Here is a 25900-nt window from a genome sequence, read left to right as displayed (position 1 = left end):
TATATGATGCTATAACTTCACCAGTTTTCTAGCCTTCACTGAGCCTGAGTTACAGTTCAAAACCACTTCCAAGCATTACAGCCATTTAATTCTGTATCCCACAAGCAACAACAAGGGTGGAAAGCAAACAAGTCTGAGAAAAACTCAGCCAGACCTGTGCCGTGACTGGGCTCATGGGCTTGCGCATGCCTTGGAATGGATCTCCGAGAAGCTGCTGTGGTCCTGACGTGAAACCTGTTGGGAAGGTTACAGATTCAGGGCGTGTCAAGAGAGCACCTGTCCCTCAGAGGCATTATCTCTACTACATGATGTGCCTCGCTGAGCATCATCTCTTTCATGAAGGACTGATTTCCTGGGCTGATGATGTCACTCTTCTTCTGTGCCCCTACAGTGGGGACCTCACAGACCTCTATCCGAGCACTTAATGATTCAAGCTGCTGGGGTATCCATCGCCCACTAAGCTGTCTCTTCAGAGCCGAGACCTCTATCTGGGAGAGAAGAGCTTTTCTAGCCAGTGATCTGGCTCTCTGTAACCACACCAGCTGGTACCAAAGCAGACACCAGTGTTCTGAGATTCACACTGTTTCCATTAGATCTCCCTAACTGTGGAAAGATTACAAAAACTTTCTCTCACAATATAATTGGCAGGGGTCAGAACAGCCAGCAGCATAGAGTGGTCGAGGGTACAGGAACACAGATTCTGCACAACACTTTTGCTAACACAGCTTTCTGGAAGTGCTTCTCCCATTCATGTTCTGAATCAGCCGTAATACCTCACAGTTGGTTGTGTATAGCTTCATCAGGTTGGCAGAGAGCCACTAGTCTGACTTCTCCATGAAGGAAAAACCTAAGGAGCCAAATTAATTTTTTTCAGTTGAATTTCCCAAATAAGGAAGATGACTAAAGAGCTGGATCCAATTTAGTTCTCCAGAGAAAAAAATACAAAACTGTAACATAAACCTATTTATCCAGAAGGGCAGCTGGATAATTATCTTCCACTTGTGTCCTTACCACCCCCTGAAAAAAGCATAACAAATCAGCACGTTTCTTTTTAAACTCTTCAAGGGTACCAATGAAAAAGACTTTGCCAGTTTTAGGAGATGGGTATACCCTAGGGGAAGGAGAAGGGAAATGACAGATGGACACCTATGCACAAAAGCATTTACCAATCGGTGATGGTATTCTGGGACGAAGATAGTCTGCTGAGGCTGCTCTCGTCTGAAACGCCTGTGACAATGGAGGAGAGGGTGCTCTCTGGCCCAGTAATGACGTCGTAGGCTCCAAGCTCCCCATAAGGCCACTCAGGAGATTGGAAGAAGCAGGTCTCTGAACAGGTGGGCCCAGAAGTTCCTAAAGGCAGAAAAGTCAAATCCTTGTGAACAAACCTAGTTCTTTCTTCCTCCTAGTCAGAGGCTGTGGACTATGAATTTGGAAGCCAATGATGAATCTCCCTCCTGCTTCACTGAAGGACTTGGTACATGGACATGCAACGAATTTCTCTGAACGTTCAGCTACCAAGATTTCCTTTAAGTTAGTGCTATAAATATAGGTTAGATACTTTAAATTTCCACAGAAATTGCAAACCTGCAAACGGGAAACCAAGGCTTTACTCGATCATCTTTTTTACCCACCAACCCACCCCACATTTGTAGCTACAGAGAACTATGTCAGGCAGCAAAACCGTATCCTTCATTGCCAGGCAACACAGATCATTCTCTACGGCCCAAAGCTGGCCCACTACACAAAACCAGTTTGGAGGACTACTGTTCAGGACGCCAAGGCCTCGGTATAAGATTGTTAAGTACCTGCAAGATGTTCTTAGGGACAGGCTGGCCTGGAATCTCAGCAGGGGACATCAAATGGCTTTCAAGGGTTCGCTAAAAAAGTCAAAGGAAAACTGGTTTTAACCTTCTCACATACTTAACTTATAGATTAATTGGGGACCACAAGAAAACATTAAAAACTCCCCAGGGAGTTGGCACTTAGCAGCAGAATGATATCCAAATCACAGAAAACTTAGATCAACTTGTCCCACTTGTCGCACAGGTCCCAAAGATCTCGGAACAGGAAGAATTTTCACATGTACATGCAAAGTCCACTCAGAGACCCTAAGACAAGGTCTTTTCCTCTCTGGTAACCCTAAGTCCATTTCACTGTTTCTAACGTTGCGTCCAAAAGAAGGGAAAAAGAAAATGGCGAAGTGGGGGAATGCTTTAGTTTAGTAAGAAGCCACAAGTAGGAAATTTTGATAATTTACAGATTTTAATGTTCACGGCAACCTTTGCTATTATCTTTAACAAGATTTATAGATCATAGATGGTATCAAAAAAATGCGAGTTTGGCCAAAATCATCATATTTCAGAGTTTCATATTTTAGGAAATTTAAACTTTATTATTTTTAAGCAGCTATTCCAAAGTGGGTCTCCTATTCAGGGCGAAATTAAAATCTTCCACTTTCAATTCTTTTAATGCAGTAGCAGTTATATATACTTTGCATCCAACTTATATTACCTCTGGTGCTTCAGAAAACCCTTGTGTGTCCATTTAGCTCTGCTTGAAGTGCTTTCTCTGTCAAGTTTCCCTTCTACCAGCTGGAACTGTGAAGGTCCACAGCAGTGTCCTCAGGCATGACAAATAGCCCCAAATATGCAAGTGTTTCATTGTTGGTTTTGGAATTGGAATGGACTGTAAATGATTTTAATAAGATCTCCTCAAGAGTCATTTAATTCCAACTAACAAAAACAAACGCACAACTTTATACTAGATGGCTTGCTATATCTGGAGGATAGAGTCTACAACTTAATTTGGAATAGAGTTTAGACTGAACCGATATGTCCTCTTTTGGGGATAAACAATATGACTGAACCAAAATGGCTGGAGGCAGATCAGAAATAGTATACGCAACACACACAGCTGTAGTAACTAAAGGCTTGGAAGCAGTCCTTGACAAACAGCAACAGGCAAATTAAGCAGTATTTTGGGATAATGCCTGGTGCACTTCATAGATTATTTCCTTGTTGTTATTTTTCTAGATTGAGTTTGTGTTCCCCTTTGCCTAGCACCTTAAATTATATCATCCACTCCTTTATGCATCTGTTTGAGGCTCATTCCCTCAGCTGAAGCCAGATATATTTCAGAGCACTGAACCCCCAACATCAAGCAAGTTATCTTCACAGCTCAGGGTCAACTGTGTTAATATCAAACCCTAGAATCATATCTAAAACAAAATGTTCAAAAGCATCATCGGGTAAACAGTTGAACCCACCCCCACTCCCGCTCCCATTTCTTTACTAAAAGAAGCTATTTACAAGATTTGACCCACCCTGCTGTAGTCAGCACCTAATCACCAAGACAGAAGGTAACAAGAAAGCAGAGCAGCACTGTTTACAGCCAAGTGATCTGGTCCTCATTTGAGAGCATTTACATCTAATAGTTCCTTGCATGGAAATTATTTAAAGCAGCTTACAAGGAACATTCCCCTGTAACTGGCATGGTGTGGTCAGATACACAGGAATAACTCTACCTATCTGCGATGTCCCCTTCTGGAGGTAGAGAGTCAGGCAGGTAGGCCAGGAACAATGGTATCTCTGTTAGGATTTATCACTAACAGCTAGTCAGATTCAAAATATCAAAAATCAGCTGTTCTCCCTTGGTACCAGGCACAATGAAACACATGCTTCCCCCATGGTTAACCAGTAGTTCCCAGACAAGAAGGTGTCAAGAAAAACAGGCAAAACTCAATTTGGTAAATTTGCGATAACTTAGCAACTAGAATAAGTCTATTTTTTTTTAATTAATATTATTTGATTTACTGTTTCCCTTTCACTCTGTAATCATCAAGGGTTAGAATAGTAACACACAGACTGTGGCTGAGAGGCACCCTCTAAATGTGTTATGCGGAAGCTCAGTATGGGCTACACACCTGTATTTACTGACATACAATCACCTTGTAACCCAACTTCATGCCTAAAGGTGTTTTATAAGTTTGGAGTCACAGCTTTTTCTATTAGTAAATAAACAGAATGCAATTGTCTTGAAAAATCCATCTTAGATACTTTACAAATGCCATGTATATCTGTCAATTACCTAATCAAGAAAGCAAATAATCCCAGGTATCTGGGAGCAATTAGAAGTAGTGAAAAGATTTTACTATAAAAATATGGTAAAATTATTTTAACTTAAGTAGCTGAATAAGGGCTTCCCTGGTGGCTCAATGGTAAAGAATCCTCCAATGCAGGAGATGCAGGTTCCATCCCTGGGTAGGGAAGATCCCCGGGAGAAGGAATGGCAACCCACTGCAGTATTCTCGCTGGGAGATCCCATGGACAAAGGAGCCTGGCAGACTATAGTTCACGGGGTTGCAGAAAAGTCAGACACGACTTAGCGACTAAACAACAGCAAACAGCTGAAGAAACAGAAAACTCTCTCTAGAGTTCATCCCTAAAGGTATTTTTACACCGTTTTTTTTTAAGCACTAAGTTAAGATAAGCAAGTCATATCTGAATCTATCAGTCTCTCTACTGTCATGCACAATACATACAGATAAACCTGCTTTTTCAAGTAACAAACAGTACAGTGGTAATTGGAGAACACACAAAAGCATCGAGGATCAAGTGACTACTAAAGAATTTCCAACTTACTCAGAGTACCTTTTAAAAAATCCATTTATTGGATGGGAAGTGGAATAGAAAGAAAAGGAGAAAAGGCTGGGGTCTGTGCCAAATACTTACACTGACTTTAGGCTGAGAAGGCAAAGTCCCACTTGCCTTCATGGTGCTCACTAGCTTGTTGAACGCAGTCATATCTCCGTCTTTTTTGAGCTGTCGATTGCTGGCCACAGTACTCAGGGTCTCCTCTAAATGTTCTGCCATAAAGGGAGTCGAATTCTTCACTTGCTGGTCAACCTTCAAGCCCTTGAGCCCTGCTTCCACCTCCTCCACGGAAAGCACAACCCCTGAATGTGCTGAAAGGTTGAGAAAGTCTAGGTTCAGCCAAGCAAAGGAATATGTGGTAGGAACTCTCTTTGTACTCTGTGGTGGATAAGGTGAAAATGATTTATTTCACAGTTGAACTGAAGTCGTCAGGAAAGACTGATACCAAAAACAGACAAACTGAAGGCACCGAGATCCTGCAGGAGGATGTCTATTATAAAGAGTCTTCTGGAGACTCGTTATGAGGGACAGGAATCCCAGACAGCCCAACAAGAACAAGAGTGCTGCCTGCACGATGGTTATTCTAGCATCAAGGCTGCATGTTCAGGGCTTATAACCTAAGCAAGAACATGGCAAACCAGGGCAGAGGTGTGAGCAGCTGCCAAGTTATGCTCAGGAGGACTAAATATTCACTGGAGGGTTCTATTCAGGCTCCAGGTGAGCAGGACTTAGAAGAAAAGTTCTTGCCACAGAGTTCAGTAACCTGCTGATCTGGTAGATTCTCAAAAGAGGTGGTACTGTTTGATAAGTGTTTTTGAAGAACATTAAACAAAACCCACCATCTATTTGACTTTTGATGAAATAGCAGTCTGTTAGAACTGATTCTGCCTTAATTAAGACTGAACATCCAAATGTTTTAAATACCTAAAACAGACTCTAACAGACACTTACAGCTCTCTTTAAGCTTTTCTTTATTTGCAGAAAGGCTGGAAAGGAGAGGCTTTAAATCCACTTTGGCTTTCTGTAGCATTTCTAGAATATCCACTTTAGTTTCAGCATGGTCTTCTAATGGTATAGGAGCAAAATAATTCCCCGAGTTCTGTCCAGGAGAGAGGATGGCTTGTTCCAGACCTAACATGGCAAGTTAATGTATGTATAATTAATTGGTCCTCAAAAAAGCACAGAAACACATCTTCAACAATATAAAAATGACACAAATTGAAGGATATTTTTCAGTATCCAGAAACCCATGAATGCTAATGGACCCCTGACTAATAAGGATGAAATGAACCATATTAAGGAACGCTCAAGTCTATGTCCAGGACAGAATCTGAAGCAACTGTACCTGCAAGTCTCTCCAGTTCTTCATGAGGTGTTGACCCAAGGCTGCTGGATCGGCTTCCTGATCGGCTCGGGTTAGAGAACCACCTACTGAACCGACTGGCGGAGACTGAACCTTCTCCCAAAACATCTTCTATCATCTAAAGGGAGAAATGAAAGAAGCTAAGATAACAGTTTCCAGGTGAAAAGGACAAGAAGGTTCAAAATTTAAGGAAGGGTCACTTACTTTGAAACTTCCTTTGATGCTGCTGACCTGAAGGTAAACACCCTCAGAACTTAGGATTTTGAACATCTTTAACTTCTCTTCCCCTCCTGGATCGTTTCTGAGTAACCCAAACTTGGGCATAACCATGTATTCTCTAACCATATAAAGCAAAACCTCTTTGCCACAGAAAGTGTTCTGATTTTCTATCATTTGCCTCATTAGAAAATCCATGAATGTTCTAAGAGGGCACAGTTTCAAAATCAAAATCAGCACCAAAGTAAAGCATTCCGCTGCCAAGCTTGAGTGGCCTTTAACTAAGCATCAGGTGTGGAGAGCTGATGAAAGAAAACCCTTGCTTCAAACTTCAACACCCTCAAGGTTGAAATAAACACCGTGAAATCCAATGCTGCTAATTTCAGAACCCAAAAGCTAAAAAAGCAGAGCTCATATTTCCAAGTCAAAGTTTAAGAAGTGTCAAAATGTGAAAGACAGACTTTTAAATGATCTCTAAAATCTGTTTGAACTTCATGGAAAGTTTTAGGTGTTTGTTTTCTTTTAAATCTGACCCCCATAGTTTTTGGTTTAATAAGAGCAATTAAATGATGCATTATGATCAGAAATAATTTTTCAACAGTGTTTCGTAACAGTAATTTCTGTTACCAGTCCTTCTTGAAAACTAGATTTAAGCATTTTTTGGAAATAAATTTTCAGTTATACCCTATTATAAATCTAATTAAATACCCAAATTGATCTTTATGCAGTGTTCTGATCAATACTTAGAAAAGACAAGATAAAGCAAATATCAATCCAAAAATGAGGCCCATCCTTGACAATAAGGCATAAAAAGCAAACAGGTTTTTCCCCAAGACTTGTACATATATGTCAGAGTTAGGGACTTTGTTTTATCTGAAATCTAGAACTCGTACTTCTGTCTTCGCAGGTATTGTTCAGCAGATTCAATCACATTCCACTTGTAAACTCTCACACCTTGAATAATGCCGACTTTCAAGTGCACTAATTTGCAATCATTAAATTTTAAGATAAACATTATAAAGTGATGTTTCACTGTGAAAAATTGGGAACTGTACCCAAAACACAACCGCCTTGGTGAAAAATGGTTATTTTTAAAAGAAAAAGCTACAGCTATTTAAAATATTTTAATTTTGGAAAGAGTTTGAAATTTTACAAATAGGAAAAATAGCTTAGCACTGTACTTTGTTTTTATTTCCTCTGATCATACTGTATAGGAGAAAAGCCAGAAGATACACAGGAGGAACGTGAAAAAGTAAAGAAAGTGAATATAAAGTATCTGGATATTTTCTAAGGATTTGACAGTAAGTGTTGAGAAATTCATTTCCATACTTTGATCAGTGACCAACTTTGTTAGAGAAGCTTAGTTTTATTATAGCTAAAACATACGCAGAAACAAAGTCGCTTTTACTCATGTTTACTGGAAATGCCAATTTCAAGAACTAGAGCATTTTGAAGCCAAAAAGAATCCTAAGAGTCAATCTGGTCAGTCATTTTTACCATAGAGCCAGCTGGGATGCTCCAATGCTCAGCTGAATGCTGCTACATCCCACAGCCTCCTCTAATCAAGTCTTTGAGGAGGCTGTGAACTGCAGTCTGGTATGTTTCAACTGCTCCTTCTAGACATTTTTAAGGTAACCCATACGACTGCTAGTTTGGTCTGTCAGAGGTTGTTTAGACTGCTCATATCCTAGGATTCATATTATGCTGATACAGATACTGTGAAATATTTTTGCTGTTTGACAATTACTAGCTTTTACTGATCAATGCTTTTCTTACTTTCCACTTTCATTGAAACGTCTATATTTTTGTATTTGCTTCATTCTAGTTTGATTTTTCTTTGGATTTCTAATGAATGCATTTAAGGCTACCTGTTTTCTTCTTAGCATACTTTTGATTATACCACCAAGGTTTTTCTTTGTCTCATTCCTGTTCATCACTAAGTGATTTAGGATTTCTGTTTTGATTTCCTTTTCCTTCATTTGACATAGTTCTATGTACTTGTTGTGTGTCAGGCTCTGTGGTAAGAGGTGCAGATCTAAAATCAAATTATTTTTCATTATTCATTTGACTGAAATTATTTGCACATGTGATCCAAATTTTCATTTTGTACAGATTTTTGTGGCTGTCAGCTTCTAATGTATTGTAATGCTAGTAGATATAACTTACAAATATAGGTGCAATTCTGTTTATGCCAATTACTACCCAACATTTATGGGGCCTAAGTGCCAGGTACTATCTCAAACATTTTATATAATTTGTCTGTTGATATTCAAACATTATATTGCCCTTATTTTCTCCAACTGGTCATTTTCTGAGAATTATGAGTCTAGTTGTTTATACAGCACAAACAGAGCATCTCTTTTTACTGATCCCAGCTTTGCTTTTAAGCGAACCTATTGTAGAATATATACCTTAGTGAGTAAGTACCTCCATGAAAAACCTGGAGAGAATTCCTAGCCTAGGTTCCTATTCAGAATTAACCAAGTTTTGGTTGAGGGTGAGGCTAAAGGATAAGACGGTGCTCAGTTCCCATTCCTCCTGTTTATATTTTATAGGCAGTACAGTTGTGGGGAATTTGGAGTAAAGAACTCTTAACTCAAAGTACAAAAACTAGAATTCAGTTTCCACTACTTACTAGCTATGTGACTTCAGGCAAGTGATTTAAATCTCTCTGTGCCTGCTTCCTCATCTATGAAATGGGAACAGTTGTAATCTAACTTACAAGGTTTTTCTGGGGATTAAATGACCTATCAAATGTAGAGCCTAAAACAGCACAGCATGCAGGGTTACCTATCATTACAAGTTCAGCTTTGAATTCTCTGTCAAGGCACACAGGTAAGTTTCATGGATGCTCACAGTGGGAGCCAAGTACAGGCCTCTAAATTTTGACCTTTAGCTGTGAAAACTTTTTACAATAAGATTTCCATTGTCTTCTAAGAGAATGTAAAAAAAAAAAAAAAAAAGTCACTAAACACAGTTGGTGTAAAAATAAAAAATTACTGTCCCCTAAGAATTTGAAAAGACCACTCGGTTTTACATCAGGTAAATTAAACTCACATCTGGATGCAACCCTTCTGCTCACAGTGAGCCAGAGGACTACCAGTCAGCTCACTGTAAGCGAGGTATCAGACTAGGAGACTAACAGTTAAAACTGTGCTAGAACTTAAGAAGCAAAGCCAGGCAGCTGCCAGTTGGTTTACAGCCACCCTCCACCTGCTCCTGACCAGCACCGTGGACAAGTGTGGTCTTGGGCCAGGCTGGTCCACAATAAGTAAGTTCAGAGAGTTGCAGTAAATGCTTAGAAACTTTTGTAGCAATCTGGCATTGCTGTGATACTAAAGTATTGGTCCTCAGTGGATTGGAAACAAAATCTGGTCCTCACCATAGAGAATTTAAGCTCTACTGCCCTAGCACTCACCTGTGGCCCTATACCTGTGAGTGCTATGCAGTGTCTGCTCACCTGTTCTGGGTGGTCATCTTTTAGGCTTTGGGCAGCAGACAGATGACAAAGGAGACAGGACAGCGCTGCCTGCTTGGTCATGCCCAGTTTTGTCCACTCATGTAATAATCGACCAGGAAGCAGTTATAGTTGAGGAGTCGAGTAAGTTAAAGTCTGTGAACCAATAATTCTAAAGGACTGGCCAAACTTACTAGCTGTATTTCATGTCCTATAAACAATGTCTAAGATGTACAGATGCTCTTGGTCAAATGGCCTTAAAAATTCTATCTCATCAGTCCTATGCACTGTTTCAACAACTACAGAGTTCTGAGGGCATAGGTCACAATTTGTATTTTCTCTGAAAATTTGATGAGGCATTGCTAATCCCTAAGTGGTCAAAGGGGACGGGGCAAGGGCAGGGACGAAGTGCAGATTTGGGATATCTTATTATTTCTGTTTTAAAAGTCGAGTAAGATTAGACCTCAGCAGTTTAACAGCAACAGTGATGGTGTCCCACGTTCCTTTCCACAAAAGGTTTTCAGAACATCACATCACACAGGTACCAAACCAGCTATACCCGAGGAATGCAGATCCGTGTGGTACTGACCACCAGTTATAAAAATCCACCTCCACAGTAACTTTTTACAACAAACACTTAACTATTTAAAAATAGAAGCGATGTTCTTAAACATCTGAAGAATTCTTAGTCCAATGTTAACAGCCTGGAGAGTTAACTGGTACAGAATCCGCACTCAATCATTTCTACTTAGCCTCTCAAAACAAAGCCAACAAAAATTCAAATAATATGTAAGAATAAAAGTCAAAAAAACCTCCCAATCATCTAGCAAAACTTTTAAATAGAATCTTAAAGATTCAGGTCAAATTTAATCCCAATTGGCTTATCCAATTGTGATTAATTATAAGCATGCTGCTACACTCACCGAAGCCAAGCATGGCACCTTATCAAGGTTAAAGAATTCATTAAAGTCAAATTCTCCTGGGGACTGCTCGGGCAAGACGGCCTCCCTTGGCACTTCCTGATCAGCAGCAGGCTCCTGTTGGAGGATGACCTCCACCTCATCCTCTTCAGCCACTCCTCCATTGCACTCGACTATGCCTGAAAGCAAAACCAGACAAAGACAGTCTGATCAAGCACGCTGCTCCAGAGGTATTTGGTGGCCTCAGCACGATCACGAATGCAAAAGAGCCGCGGGTGACTTTAAAAGCAGACTTCCTGTACCGGTGCAGCGCTTGAAACGTATGGCTCCTACAGGAGCCAGGGCAGGAGAAAACCTGAGTACCAAGCCACAACACCAACTTGACTCAGCAAGGGCTATGGTCCCTCCTCTGCCCCGTCTTCAAATTGTCCATAATGCAGTAGATCTTCTTCTAATTTTTTTTTAAAAAGGGCAATCTTTGAGCATATCTTATAAGAATGGAACCAAGTTGACTTGGCTCTGCTTTCACCCATGCACCTGCATTAACACTTTAAGTCCGAGTAGCTACGTGAAACCTAGTCCAAGGGCAATTTTCACTTGCCTACTGACTGTAGTTCATCCTTCAAGGCAAAGTTCAAATGTCACCTTCACTGGGAAGTATGCCCTGCCTACCCAGTTTTACCCTACCACAAAATTAATCACTGCCTTCTCTGTAATGTTTGTGTTATCCCTCAGAGTACATATCACACTATATTAACAGTCTGATGAGACTCATCAGCTTTGCCTTACTGTGCAGTGCCTGGTACATGTAAAACACAGTTACGTCCAGATGTGAGGATGGGAAGATAAGGGAAGCTAACATCTTAGTTTTAGCCAGAGGATGGGGCATAAAGCAAAATCCTTCACATAAAAACAAACCCTTTTTTTTCTTTTAAAATAAGTGCACTGAGAGATACAGGAAACTCAACCTTTTAATCTGAAGGACAGAGCTCCCAAAGCCCTTCCCTACAAAAGCACCTGTGGAAGAGCTGCTTATGGTTTCAAGATCACAGCAGACACGAAGTCCTCCTAGGGGGAAAAAGAAGAGTGCCCATCCCCTCTCGAAAGGCCCCCACAGGCCTGCAGTCTTGTTATCACTCAGCCAGGATATTCTAGACTGAGAGAGGCTACATGTTAGCATCTGCTTTGGTTCCAACAACACTTCAGAAAGCTAGACAGCAAGGCAGGGGCTACAGCGACTGAAAGGCGGGGGGACCCGCTCACCCAGGTCTGATGCTGTCAGGCGGGGCGGCAGCAGTGGTCCTGCACGTGGCGCTCTGTGCTATGCTCGGGCGGCAGCACTGGCCTCTGCAGAGCTGCCCGCCCCCTCAGGGCCTGGGCCTTCTGAGGGCCTGGGCCTTCTGAGGGCGTAAGGCCCCAGTGAGGCGGCGTTTATGTGCCTCGGACAAGGCAGTGGGTCAGCACGCACTTACTGCCAGACAGCAGAGGCCGACTGACATTTAACTAAAACTACTACTTCAGTGGAGGTAGTGTCCTCATTTTATAGACAAAGAAACCAAACCCTAGAAAAGGCAAACAAGAGCCTAGTCAGTGCCAAGTCTGTGTTCTTTTCCACTACAGCAGTGCTTCTAACTCATCGGACCCACCGGAACCTGTGTGCCTACTTCACGATGAGAGCCAGCAGAGTCTGAAATTAGTTCAAATGCTCACAGAAAAGCTTTAATGATTCTCCTGTTCTCCTGTGTGGAGATGAGAACATCTCTTAACAGATGAATGGCTTTTGCAAGCTGCAAAAGTTCCCTGTGTGTAATCTTATGCCAGCTTGAGAGCAAACTGGGTCTAACAACTGAGAGTGGGTAGGAATATGCTCTAGCAGACAAACACAACTGGCCATTTATTATGATGGTCTTCAAAGCCAGGGACCCAGGAAAGATAATTAAAGGTTAAGTTTTATCATATTTTAGAAGGAACATATGCTTTTCTTTTTTTGGCCTTGCAGTGCAGCATGTGGGATTATCTTAGTTCCCTGACCAGGGATCAAACCCATGCCCCCTGCAGTGGAAGTGTGGAGGAGTCTTAACCACTGGGCAGCCAGGGAAGTACAGAATGAATACAGATTTTTCATTAGAGAGAACACAAATTAAAATTTTCTATCAATGGAGGGCTTTAACCATTTCCTCCTTCCAGATAATTTTTTTTCTGTTTATAAGTGCAATATATATTCAAACTTTCATTCATCACCATATATACAGTACCTAGCACTGGGCCCTCTATGCTAGGTGCTCCACACACACCGTGTTAAAACCACGCAGGCAAAGAACACACCTGTTTTGTTGACGGCTGTACGAGCACTGTGATGTGCCCGCAAGGAACTCGGCACACCGAGCTCAATGGAAAGCTAACACACACGTAAACGGGCTCAAAGGCACTCATCGGCCCTCCCTGCCTCTTCATTCTTGCAGCCAAGAGCCAACTACAGGACGTGTTCGTCTTAAAGACAGTCGGTGGGGCAATTAACCACTGCGGGTGACAGAGCCAGGAACCCTGGATTCTGCCTGAGGCTCTGCCATTAAACCCACGGGGCCGGGCCCCGCTGCGGCCTCTTTCCAGGCCTGCCTCTTTTTGCATCTGTGAGCTGAGGAGGTGACACTACTGATATATTTCGCTCCTTTTGGTTCCTTCCTTGTTGATACAGCAATGGCTGAAATTCATATTTCATCTTAGTTCAGAAAAAGACTGGCTTTTTCTCACCAGAAGCCTGATCTTTACAATTAGGTGAACAGATCACACTTGGTGGCGTTGCCTTCACCTAAATGAGACAAGACAAAAGCATCTCTCAAAGGCAGTTTAACCACCAAGTCTCTCAAGTTGCCCACTTGCCTCTTCACTGCTTCCTCCCAAGACCACCAGCCTGGTCACTGCCCTGAACACGACTATGAGCCCCACCCTGCAGCAGGCATTCCCTCATACTTCAGCCCTGGCTTCTTTAGTTTAGCCAGGGAGGTGCCTGAAAAAGTGAGTCTGGGAGAAGCCAAGTGACAGCTGACTAGGAAGGCCTATCACCACGGTGAGGGAGGTGTGCTCAGAAGCACAAGCATCTTGCTCAACTTCACTACTCACTTCCTCAATGTCCACCTATGGAGCCACCTATGTCTCCATTTGCTCTAAGATGGGTACAACAGTCTCTACCTCACAGGGTTGTTAGAAGTAGGATTATATAGACAAAATGCTTATCGCATGTCCAGTATACGTGGGCTCAATAAATGAGACCCCTATTATTTCTATCACATACTCTTACCTCTGGGGGGCCCTTTCGTGTACACAGTACTCTTACGGGGTGGGAAGACTGTTCTGTTTAGCCCTGCAGGCAGGACACAAGTTGAGGAGCCGTACGGCCTACACAGTGAACTCACGCACAGGAAGCAGCTTCACTGTTCAAAGCGTGCCACTTCTAACACTGCAGCCTACCTCTAAGTGTACAGTTAAGCCAACTATAAACATGTCTCATTTCACAACAGTGAGCTTTCCCTCCCAGAGGTCTTGCTGACCTTCCTTCACAGAGGCTGTTCGTCGCCGTGTTCTTTTTCTCCCCTTATGGTCTTCTTCCAGTATCTTATCATCAAAGCCAGTCAGCTCAATGGTTTCGGACTGACTCGTGGGTCCAGCTGAGAACCATTCTGGTTCTTCTTCTGTGTAGGAATCGTTTCTTCTACGCTCACCAAAGACACGCTTACTATCCACAAACTCCCTCTGGAAAAGTACACAATGCAAAATAAAAAGTAAGATTCTAGTCAAGGCATTTCTACCTCAGTCCAAGTCTTGATGAGTTAAGCGATGCTCGGTAGTGCGATGAAGATGCTCTGTGGTGGCCTGACGCTGCTCCCCACCCCAGCTCTTGGCTCGTCCCTCTGTACTAGGATGGGCCATGTTCACCCAGCATCACACAGTAAACTGGTATAAATGAAGTGCACACACAAGGTGCCAGAAGATCAAGGAGACAAACCCTGAAACGCTTGTCCTTGTAGTCCCTCTCGCGGTCTCTGTCTCTCAAGTCTCGCAGGTCCTTCTCGCTAAGACGGTGATCCTTCTCAAAGGTCCGAGCAGAGATGATCCTCCCGCTGCCAATCCTGCGTCCGCCAAGCAGGCGGAGCCCGTCGCCGTCTTTCTCCAGTGGGCTTCCTGAGCGCCGGGAGCTGACGGCCGCCGTCACGTGGCAGCCCCCTCCAAAGCTGCGTCTCTGTGGGCTGAGAACAACATCTAAGTCATCTTCCTTCACACGCTCTCGTGGATCTGCAAAGATGCCAGAAAGAGAGAGTCAGGTGAACCAGCAAGGGTAGTTCTCCTCCCTGGGAGGGGTGTGTGTCCGTGACTGGTGGCCACTGGGGTCCAGGGAAAGAGTCACCACTGGAACAGCCAGAGAGTTCACATATTTTTAACAAAGGGTGGGCCTTTTGCTTCATCTCTGGAGGGAGAAATGTACTTCATAATCAGTAACTTTCCATGATTAATCTCCACAGTCCTTTTAACTAAATTCTTTCATTTTTTTGGGTTGTACAGCATGGTATGCAGGATCTTAGTCCTGGTGTGTGTGTTCAGTTGCTCAGTGGTGGCCAACTCTTTGTGACCCCCTGGACCATAGCCTGCCAGGCTTCTCTTCCATGGGATTTCCCGGACCAGGGATCAAACATGCACCCCCTGCAGGGGAAACGCAGAGTGTTAACCACTGGACTGCCAGGGAAGTCCCTTGACTAAATTCTTATCTGTATAATTATTAGCAAATGTTTTGTCAATTAATAAACTATAGTAGGTGTCAGTATTTGAAACAGTAACTACTTTAAAAGTTAAAGTCTCTCTTCAACAAATAGTATTGAACAGCTGACTATCCATATGCCAAGAAAGCCTTATCTTCACATTGCTATCACATACAAAAATTAACTCAAAGTGGATCACAGATATAAATGTGACCCTTAAAACTACAAAGCTTCTAGAAGAAAATATGAAGGAAATCTATGACAGTGGCTTTGCACAATTTTCTTAGGCTTTGACACCAAGAGCACGATCTACTTTAATAAATGATAAACTGAGTTTGATCAAAATCGAGAACTTCTGCTCTTTTAAGGTTACTGTTCAGAGAAGACAAAAGCAAATCTACTCACCATGGCCACACAGGAGGGCTATGATTTTACTTGCCAGGTAATCATAAATGAACTGTTAAGTCAGTTTTCTGATAATGGTACTTTCTCCCAACGCCTAAAACTCTCACAGCTACGAATGAAGCCAGAAGCGAAGGGCACTGCCTCTGAAATCGCAGCTCCCACCTCTTGGAGACTGCTTACCTACTATCCTGCGCACCAGGGAAGGCCGGTCCGTGTCCAGCTCTTTCTTCAGGCTTTCCACCGGTGAGCTCCGCCCTGAAGCTGGGTAGAGGGAGGCGTGCCACTTCTCAGGGTCCCAGACACCATCACTGCAAGTCAAAGGGCACCATGGTTCAGCTCCTGTGCCACAAACTACGCAGGCAGTCTACCTTCTACTACTGCAGGTGACAGGTTAGGGAAACCCCTTTGCACTATAAAATTTCATGGTGGCCATCAGAATGGTTCCCTCTTTCAAAATAAAAACAACTAAAAAATTCTGCAGTACTTTGCTATTGTTCATGTAACAGCAACAGACTTGAAAAGCAGTGGTCTGAGAGTAAGTGTATCTACCCCTGTCCTATACAAACAAATGCTCCGTAAATATTGATTACTCAGTTTATTGAAGATTAGTACAGGGAGGAAAAAGCCCCTTAATCCTCTCACTAGAAGCAGATCCTGGAATGCTTGGTGTATATTCTTCCAGAATTTCTATGGACAGTCTTGGGTTTTCCCTTGAAGGTGCATCGTCTAGGTCTGACATTGTTACTCCCATGCTAATGATGGAGTGGCAGGTGGTGCCGTGTGCCGAGCAGAAGCTCTGGAGCCTAATGATCTGGTATGAAACTCAGCTCTGCCACCACTGACTGGGACCTCTGGACCCCTTACTGAGCTATGTCCTTTAGCCTTGTGCAAAAAGGACTTCCGCGCCCCCGGGTCAGACCAGGCTGTGCTGCACACTAGCACCACACCCTGCACTTGCCCTCCACAACCTGTGATGGTGGGCACGACAGGCTCTCAGGAGCATCTGTGCCTGGCGCAGGCCCACAGGCCAGGATGATGGCACGGTGTCTGACAGCACCTGACACACACGCTCGCCACACGGCAGGCAGCAGTGCAACGGCTCTTGAGTGAGTCAGTGACCTTCTGGGCCTCAAACTCCTTTAACAAAGGAGGTATTACCTCTCAAGGATCACCTGGAGTGTAAGAACCCAATAAATCTTAATTCTCTGAGAGAAAAGAAATAGCAGAATGAGAAGCCCTTCCTCTGTCTCTCCTTTTCATCATTATCAATATTATTAGGCACAATGTCTCCACTTCAGGATTAAAGTGAGTACGTGTGCCCGTGGTAACTTTATTTTATGCCAAGGAATAGCTGTAACAAGAAAATTCAACTTGAGGCATAAAAAACCCATTACAGCTTTAATGAAGGAAAAAAACACCAAAAACCAAAACTCAAGCTCATCTGAGACTCAGCAAAAAATACTAACCAGTTGGAAAAGCCATTATTCAAGGATCACCCTTACCAGGGGGTAAGAGGCGTGGAGTTCAGATTCAGCACCCCTATGAACGGTCCATATACAAAATTTAAAAAAAAGCATGTCCTATTTTACCAAACAATTAAACACTTTATATTCTTTAAAAAATGTGGGCCAATATGAAGTATTTACCTTGATATTTAAGTGACCGTAGAGTCTTAAGATAACCATAAGAAATGCAATGTAGGGTTATTGTAAGAGACTTTCAGACCATTGTAGCTATGGCCTTCTCAAACCAAAGCTTTCTACTTCTTTGCAGGGAGCCCAAGATGCAAAAGGGCTAATCTGATTGGCCTAATGGTTCTCCTGTTTGGTGGGGAGGGGGCTGATAAAAGGCTCAGAGTTCTGCTGATCATCCTACCCAAGGCCCTTGAAGAAGGACCCTCAAAAGCATGTGCAAAACATTGCTGGTAGAGAGAAAAGACCCTGGCTGGGACTCCTGTGCTCAAGTCAACCCTGCTTTGTGACCGTGTGCCTTGGACCAAGGCATATTCTAGTTTTAGTTTCAACACCAGTTAGTTGAAAGGGAACTGGTTCAGTTGTCCCTGGAGTTCCCTGCAGCTTCTATCTCTGAATTTTAGCTAATCAATCATGAAGCTGATGAAGAAGACAGTGCAGTGAGGTGCCACTTTTGTTCAGGCTTACTTGCAATGTATTCGTGTGGAAACCCAATGTCATTACCCCTGAAATCTCCCCACTTGTTAATTCTAGCTAAACAATACAACTCTTAATTTACCAAGTTTGGTATAACTTAGTAAATTATACCAGAAGAAGCTGACCCCCATAAATACCTGTCATATTTCTCAGAGAGGCACGAAGGCCTCTGTTTGGAATGAGGGCGTTCTTTAATATCCAAGAGCTCCTCCTAGAAAGAGAAATCATATGGTGATTTTGAACAATATTTCTTGGGTCACATACTTTCAACTTACTTTTGTTATCAGTAACTCAGTGTCTACGTTAAGCAGTTCACACAGTTCTTATTTATTTACACCCTGGCTTACTCCTGAAAGGACAAAGTCGGCTCAAGCTCCTCAATAGCCACTCAAGCGTAATTGGCAAATGATGTAAGTGATCAGTTTATTGCTAAAACACACTCTCTCATAAACTTCCATCCAATAATATACTCCACACACTGAACGCTGATAAGGCATGGTAGCTTCAGGCTTATATAAAACGTTCAGCTAACCTGACTAGTCTTAAATGCATCAGAATCCAACTTACAAGGGGACAGATTTTCTTTTTATTGAATAGTGAAATTGCAAGGGGAAAAAAGCATCCTAAACACCCATATACCATTTATCTGGTGTACATGTCCTTAACATTCACAATGCCTCTCCTTAACTATTTTGGTGCTCAAACTGAGAGCCTCTTCAAACTGGCTCCTGTATCCTTTTGACACACCCCATCATTTTAAATTTTTATTTATTTAAGCCGTGATGCCTGCCAAGCAGGATCTTAATTCCCCAACCAGGGATCAATCTGCAACCCGGGATCGATCTGCAACCCCTGCAGAAGCAGAGAGTCTTAACAACTGGACCACCACACAAGTCCCCCATTATTTTTTAAAAAGCACATTTTTACTTTCTGCATTACATGTACCCATCCTGTCCTAGAGTCAGCCATTTCTCTGAGAAATCCAAGTTCCTTTAAGTGAGAATGGTGTAAGAATTTGAGGTTTGGTAACTCGGTATCCTCACTTGCTTCCAGGTATGTTATATACCTGGAAAATGAGAAGAGAGAAGCTAAAGGCAAAGGAGAAGAGGAAAGATATACCCATCTGAATGCAGACTTCCAAAGAATAGCAAGGAGAGATAAGAAAACCTTCCTCAGTGGTCAATGCAAAGAAATAGAGAAAAACAATAGAATGGGAAAGACTAGAGATCTCTTCAAGAAAATTAGAGATACCAAGGGAACATTTCATGCAAAGATGGGCTCAATAAAGGACAGAAATGGTATGGACCTAACAGAAACAGAAGATATTAAGAAAAGGTGGCATGAATACACAGAAGAACTATACAAAAAAGATCTTCATGACCAAGATAACCACGATGGTGTGATCCCTCAGCAGAGCCAGACATCCTGGAGTCCAAAGTCAAGTGGGCCTTAGGAAGCATCACTATGAACAAAGCTAGGAGGTGATGGAATTCCAGAGTTATGGAATTCCTATGGAATAACTGAGTTATTTCAAGTCCTAAAGGATGATGCTGTTGAAGTGCTGCACTCAAATATGCCAGCAAATTTGGAAAATTCAGCAGTGGCCACGGGACTGGAAAAGATCAGTTTTCATTCTAATCCCAAAGAAAGGCAATGCCAAAGAATGTTCAAACTACTGCACAATTGCACTCATCTCATACTCTAACCAAGTAATGCTCAAAATTCTCCAAGCCAGGCTTCAATAGTATGTGAACCAAGAACTTCCAGATGTTCAAGCTGCATTTAGAAAAGGCAGAGGAATGAGAGATCAAATTGCCAACATCTGCTGGATCATAGAAAAAGCAAGGGAGTTCCAGAAAAACATCTACTTCTGCTTCACTGACCACGCCAAAGCCTTTGACTGTGTGGATCACAACAAAATTTGGAAAATTCTTAAAGAGATGGGAATATGAGACCACATTACTTGCCTCCTGAGAAATCTGTATGCAGGTCAAGAAGCAACAGTTAGAACTGGACAGGAACAACAGATTGGTTCCAAATTGGAAAAGAAGTACATCAAGGCTGTATACTGTCACCCTGCTTATTTAACTTATATGCAGGGTACATCATGTGAAATGCCAGGCTGGATGAAGCACAAGCTGGAATCAAGATTGCTGGAAGAAATATCAATAACCTGAGATATGCAGATGACACCACTCTTATGGCAGAAAGTGAAGAGGAACTGAAGAGCTTCTTGATGAAGGTGAAAAAGGGGAGTGAAAAAGCTTGCTTAAAATTCAACATTCAATAAAGTAAAATTATGGCATGTGGTCCCATCACTTCATGGCAAATAGATGAGGAAACAATGGAAACAGTGACAGACTTTATTTTCTTGGGCTTCAAAATCACTGCAGATGGTGATTGCAGTCATGAAATTAAAAGACGCTTGCTCCTTGGAAGAAAAGCTATGACCAACCTAGACAGCATATTAAAAAGCAGAGACATCAGTTTGCCAACAAAGGTCCATCCAGTCAAAGTTATGGTTTTTGCAGTAGTCATGTATGGATGTGAGAGATGGACCATAAATAAAGCTGAGTGCCAAAGAACTGATGCACTGTGGTGTTGAAGACTCTTGAGAGTCCCTTGGATGGCAAGAAGATCCAACCAGTCCATCCTAAAGGAAATCAGTCCTGAATATTCAGTGGAAGGACTGATGCGGAAGCTGAAGCTCCAGTACTTTGGCCATCTGATGCGAAGAACTGGCTCATTTGAAAAGACCCTGATGCTGGGAAAGATTGAAAGCTGGAGGAGAAGGGGACGACAAAGGATGCGATGGTTGGATGGCATCACCGACTTTATTGACATGAGTTTGAGTGAGCTCTGGGAGTTGATGATGGACAGGGAAGCCTGGTGTGCTACAGTCCACGAGGTTGCAAAGAGTCGGACATGACTGAGCAACTGAACTGATGTTATACACACACACGCACCTGCTCATATAGATGCATATACACAAAACCATTGCCGCCTTTTTATATAAACATTTTCAAGTAAACTAAAAATAGCAATTCCCAAACCTTCAGTACCAGTAAAATGTGACAACTGCTTGCAAAAAAGCACATACCACTGTGCCAGGGCCTCTCCAACACCCTTGTCACAGGCCTCACAACAGAACACTTGCTGCTTGTCTGATCAGCGCTTGCCCTGTCTTGGGGAGAACATGAAGGGGCAGAGTTACTCTCTTAGCCTTTAGGCACCACTGCATAGAAGCATGCCGTGAAATCACTCAGTGTCGTCACCACCTGAGGCACCTAGGTGTTTTCTCCATGATAGCAAAATGCCTGAGAATAAGAAGACATTTTACTTTTAATACCATGATATCATTCGGGCATTTACACTTATGATTCACTTATGAATTGTGTCTTATTAATTGGGTAGAAATACCTAGAAAAATTGGGAATGTTGAGATAAACAGAATCCCAAATATAAGAAAATGTCTAGAGGCTACTAAAAATTCTGAAAAAAACCGTCCAAGCACTGACATACCACCTGCAAACTGGCAGGAGCAATGGAGTCCAGTGGAGTCTGCGTGGTGAACGACGCCAGAAAGGCAGGAGTGACAGAACTTGGCGGTGAGGGAGGGGCAGGGTGGATGACCAACAGTAGTTATGATGACAGAAGATATAACAACACTGAATCCTAAGAACAGGAGGGCTTAAAACATTTTCCAGGAAGGACCTTGCAATATAGGAAATACTTATACATACACCGCAGGAAAAAAACACTGCAATTTTCTGCTATTTGAAGCAGCCCAAAGATGAGTACACACCCCTCACTTCACCATTCACAAATCCAATATTAAACTAAGAACCCCAGGATACTATTAAACCAAGGGCAATGTACTTCATCCTTAAATAGGTATATTCTCAATTCACAAAGTTTCTAAACAGTGTGGCTCTGAAATGTTTTAACTCCAAACAACAGGGAGCCCAAGTGATAGGTGTTCTCTATTATTACTATCGCTGTTTGCTGAAATGAGATACCATTTCATGTCTACCAGGACGACTGTTTAAAAGAAAAAAGAAAAGAAAATAGTATTGACAAGGATGTAGAGAAACTGGAAACTTCTATCATTGCTGATGGGAATGGAAAATTGTGCAGCTATTGTGGAAAATGGTGGCAGTTCCTCAAAAAGCTAAACACATGACCTAGCAATTCCCCCACTAGTTACATACCAAAGAGAACTGAAAAATTATAAACCTATACAACCCAATAGTGAGCAATAATACAGAATACGTTCTGATACAATATGAGCCTTGAAAACACTATGTTAAGTGAAAGAAGTCAGACACAAGAGGCCACATACTGTGGGATTCTCTCTACGCGCAACATTCAAACTGGGCATATCCATAGAGTGGGAAAGTAGGTTGATGGTTGCCAGGTGCTGGGGGAAGGGAACTTTGTGGGGTGACTGCTAGTGGGTAGAGTTTGTGTTTGTGGAGACAAAAACAATCTCAAATTAGATAGTAGTGATGGCTGTACACCTTTTTGAATTTACTAAAAACCACTAAATGGTACTTTTTTTTTTTTAATGTTTATTGGACACACCACATGTGGGATCTTAGTTCCCCAAACAGGGATCGAACCCATGCTCCCTCCATCGGGAGCTCAGTCTTAACCACTGGACCACCAGGAAAGTCCCTAAATGGTACATTTTAAAAGGGGTAATTTTATGTATGTGAATTCGGTCTCAAGAACAAAAAAAAATTTTTTTTTTTTTTAAGAACAAAAAAATTTTAAGCAAACTAAGAGGTTCAGTTACCAAAGGTTAATGTTTTACTCTCTGTTTTTACAGATTTATCACTCTAATTACAGATTAATAAACACAAACGACTCTCAGATACAGAAAAGAGGCTCAGATTGGTAAAAATGTTTTATGTTTCTCTCCCGTATTAGTCCAGTTTTCTCTGTTGACTATATGCTTGGCATGTACTAGGTGTGAACGCTCAAGGGACTGTACAAACTTGACAGGCATGTAAGAGCACGAACAGGAGTTACATGCACGAAGTTACGGGCACGAAGGTTGGTGCACGTGGGCACCAACCATGCCAGCAGCACCATCCGTGCCAGGGTATGCCTCTGACCAAATGCAATGGCCAAAACACAGTCCACCTGTCTACAGAGCATGAAGAGTCTTTTACTTTATTAATAGGCCAAGAACTGGGAAAACAAAACAATTCTTGGATTGTAATAATTGCTGGAAATAACATCTTTAAACATCTAGGTCAAACTATACACTGTTCTTGAGAGTAGGCCTTCTAAAACCAGTTTCACAGCAGCAAGGAAACCGCATATAAACAAATTTGTACAATTTCTGCAATAAGTGTTCATCTCCAATGGCGATCCAAAGACCTCCACTGGACCCTAAGAGGTTAAGAAGTAGAACTTTAAACCAATCACGTTTCTCAAAATGTGGCCCAAGGTCTACCCCAACATTTGGGGAAAAATGAGATCCTCCTCATGGAGTTTAGAGAGTTAAACCTGTTAACCTTCAGCAATGTCTCAGGTTGCTTAAGATGGTTTTCCATCCTAAGAGGATCCCCACGTAAGTGGGGAGGAGAGAAGCCATTAGCTAAGTCAACACAAAGTCTGCTCTTTCATAACTGTCCACAGAACACTTCCTGTGTGCCGAGCTTAGTGGCTAGCACAGGCAGATGACTGTTGTCCCTGGCCCAACTGCTCTCCAATCTCTCAAGAGACGTCTTCTTGAACTCGCCATTTCAGGAGTTCTTAACAGCAATTATTCCTGGAAAGGAATCTCTTTGGGATACTTTCAAAGAAAACCTTCAAGTTTGGCGAAAAGCAGACTACTTCAGAGTGCTCATTTTGAACTAAGTATGTTCCTTCGCTATGAGTACTTCAGGAGGGGATGGGAGATTACCCTTTTGTAGAGTTCTGATAACCTACAGAAACTTGCATCGTGGACAGATTTACTGAAACAACCATCTGGTCAAGAGAAGAGTTATTATCTGAGACCTTGCTTTTTTGCATAAGTGATTAAAACCTGACTGGGCAAGAATACGCTGCTAATTCCCTAAGAGTCCCACGCCCACAGAAGTGTAAACGTATTTTTTTAGGTTTAGCAGCCTTCCTTAAAGAAAACGTGTCAGGTTTTCCCAAACAATCTATTTGGGAACTACTAACATGGACACCCGCTTTCAGTGATCAGAATTAAAGTAGAAATCAAATGATAGAAGCCCAAAGCAATAGTTAAAGCCTTACACAGTTTCTGCAGAAATCCTATGCATTCTGTTGACCATCTGACATAGAATTTCACACAAGTCACTTAGAGAGGTGTTCTTTACTTCTGTGAGCTGAGTTTAATTCCTACGAGTAAGATGGCCAGGTTTTTTTTTGGGGGGGGGGCGGGGGCGGGGGCTGTGCATCAGGGATCCTAGTTTCCTAACCAGGGCTCAAATCCGTGCCCTTGGTTTTGGGATGAGGGGTTTCAACCTCTGGACTGCTAGGGAAGTCCCCAAAGCCCGATTTTTTTATGATTACTGTTTACATTTCTATTTCACTGTTAGTTGTCCAAGCACCCTGGAAATGACCCAGTACCTCACCTGTGTGCCTGCTCTTCCTGAAGAGGGCAGATGTCTCTGGAACAGCATTTGGGCTGGGTCCCCCTTTGACCTCCTCTCCTGGTCCCCACCCTCCACACGCCCATTAACTTTGGGCTTGGCCCATGAGGCTCTCAGATGGTTGCTGACTGACCTGATATCTCAATCTAGGAGTCACATGACTTTTCTGAAAGGCTTAGAAAGCTTTTAAAAATAGCAATGGGGTACTGGCATCCAGAGATGACAGCCAGGCAATGGTAAATGACCGACAGGGTGCGTGGGATGCACTTCCCCATCCCCCAATCATGAAGTTTGCTGAAGGGGCACCATTCAGAGCAGGTCAGGGTTCAAACTAGATCCTGTAGCATCCTGCAGGATGCAGCACTTGGATTCAACCCAAGCCTCTAATGGTGGCTGATTTGATGCACACACTTTCTTCTATTGAAAGAATTCATGTGAAGATAAGAAAATGGAAATAGGGAAAAAAATAGGAGAGCCTGCTTTTTCTGTTGATCTGGCCAATACAATAAAAATAAAACTTGGCTTTTAAACATGTTTATATAACTGATAAAAGCAATGTAAAACATGAAGTAAGCTGGTAAATAAGTACAGAAAGAAACTTACAAAAATCATTTTCAGGGTAGAAGCACTATATCTGCAATACTGCTTTATGGTTTCATATTAAAATGGAGATGGTTACTGTGACGTACAGAAAGCAAGCATGTGGATCTGAAGTTGGAATCTGAAGAAGCTACCGTTCAGTGCTTCCCCCTACCCTTATTATATCAGAAGCTGTTTCTAACACTTATTATGTGTCAGGCACTTTTCTAAGAACTTGACATGCATTTTCTCATTTATTCTCCACAAAATCCTATGGGGTAGACACTGTTCTATCTGCATTTCACAGAGGACAAGGATGAGAGTCAGAGAGCTGAGAATATGGCTGAAGGCAACACAGGTTAAGTGAGTGGCAGAGTGGGGATACCAAACCAGGCAGCGGGTTTTGGCGGCTCCCTGTTCTCTCCACTGATTCTCCCGGAGGATGAAGGAAGACACCCAAGCCCTCCCAGCAGCTCTGTCATCAGTGCTGGGTTTGTCTCCGTCCACTGAGACCACGAGGAGCCCTGAACAAACTGCCAGCTCCCTGCACAGGCTTCCCCTGGGCCAGCTCCTCTCAGAGAACCTTTCCTGAATCAAAGGCCCTGCCCACAGATGTCTATGTCCCAAGTTCCCATTGTGAAATGACTGGCTCCTTATCTAGCCAGAAGTTCCCACCACGAGCAAGGAGAGGATACCCAAGGGGGCAGGGGACTGTGAATCCTGACTTTTTCCAGATGATTCAGAATTGGAACAGGTAGGAAAGAGCACTACA

At 42.6% G+C, this 25900-nt stretch overlaps 1 protein-coding gene across 6 annotated transcripts in view; it reads right to left on the bottom strand.

Moving 5' to 3' along the window:
* EIF4ENIF1 (eukaryotic translation initiation factor 4E nuclear import factor 1) overlaps positions 1 to 25900 on the bottom strand; it is a 39017-nt gene that overhangs the window by 7091 nt on the left and 6026 nt on the right. For 4 of the 6 annotated variants that reach the window (XM_025267310.2, XM_025267308.2, XM_025267312.2 and 1 more), the window contains exons 3-13: positions 18070 to 18143; positions 15945 to 16072; positions 14612 to 14898; positions 14157 to 14358; positions 10612 to 10787; positions 5998 to 6133; positions 5604 to 5783; positions 4731 to 4963; positions 1806 to 1877; positions 1167 to 1350; positions 155 to 234 (exon numbers count right to left, since the gene is read on the bottom strand). In XM_025267310.2, the coding sequence (XP_025123095.2) occupies positions 155 to 234; positions 1167 to 1350; positions 1806 to 1877; positions 4731 to 4963; positions 5604 to 5783; positions 5998 to 6133; positions 10612 to 10787; positions 14157 to 14358; positions 14612 to 14898; positions 15945 to 16072; positions 18070 to 18143 (1752 nt within the window). The remainder of the gene's footprint in view (positions 1 to 154; positions 235 to 1166; positions 1351 to 1805; positions 1878 to 4730; positions 4964 to 5603; positions 5784 to 5997; positions 6134 to 10611; positions 10788 to 14156; positions 14359 to 14611; positions 14899 to 15944; positions 16073 to 18069; positions 18144 to 25900) is intronic. The other 2 variants (XM_044929914.1, XM_044929915.1) reach the window with 1 other exon arrangement.

The sequence above is a fragment of the Bubalus bubalis genome, chromosome 17, assembly GCF_019923935.1.
Source record: "Bubalus bubalis isolate 160015118507 breed Murrah chromosome 17, NDDB_SH_1, whole genome shotgun sequence".
In the NCBI taxonomy this organism is placed as follows: Eukaryota; Metazoa; Chordata; class Mammalia; order Artiodactyla; family Bovidae; genus Bubalus; species Bubalus bubalis.
Note: the sequence above shows the minus strand (reverse complement) of the source record. Positions and strands in the feature narration are given on the sequence as shown.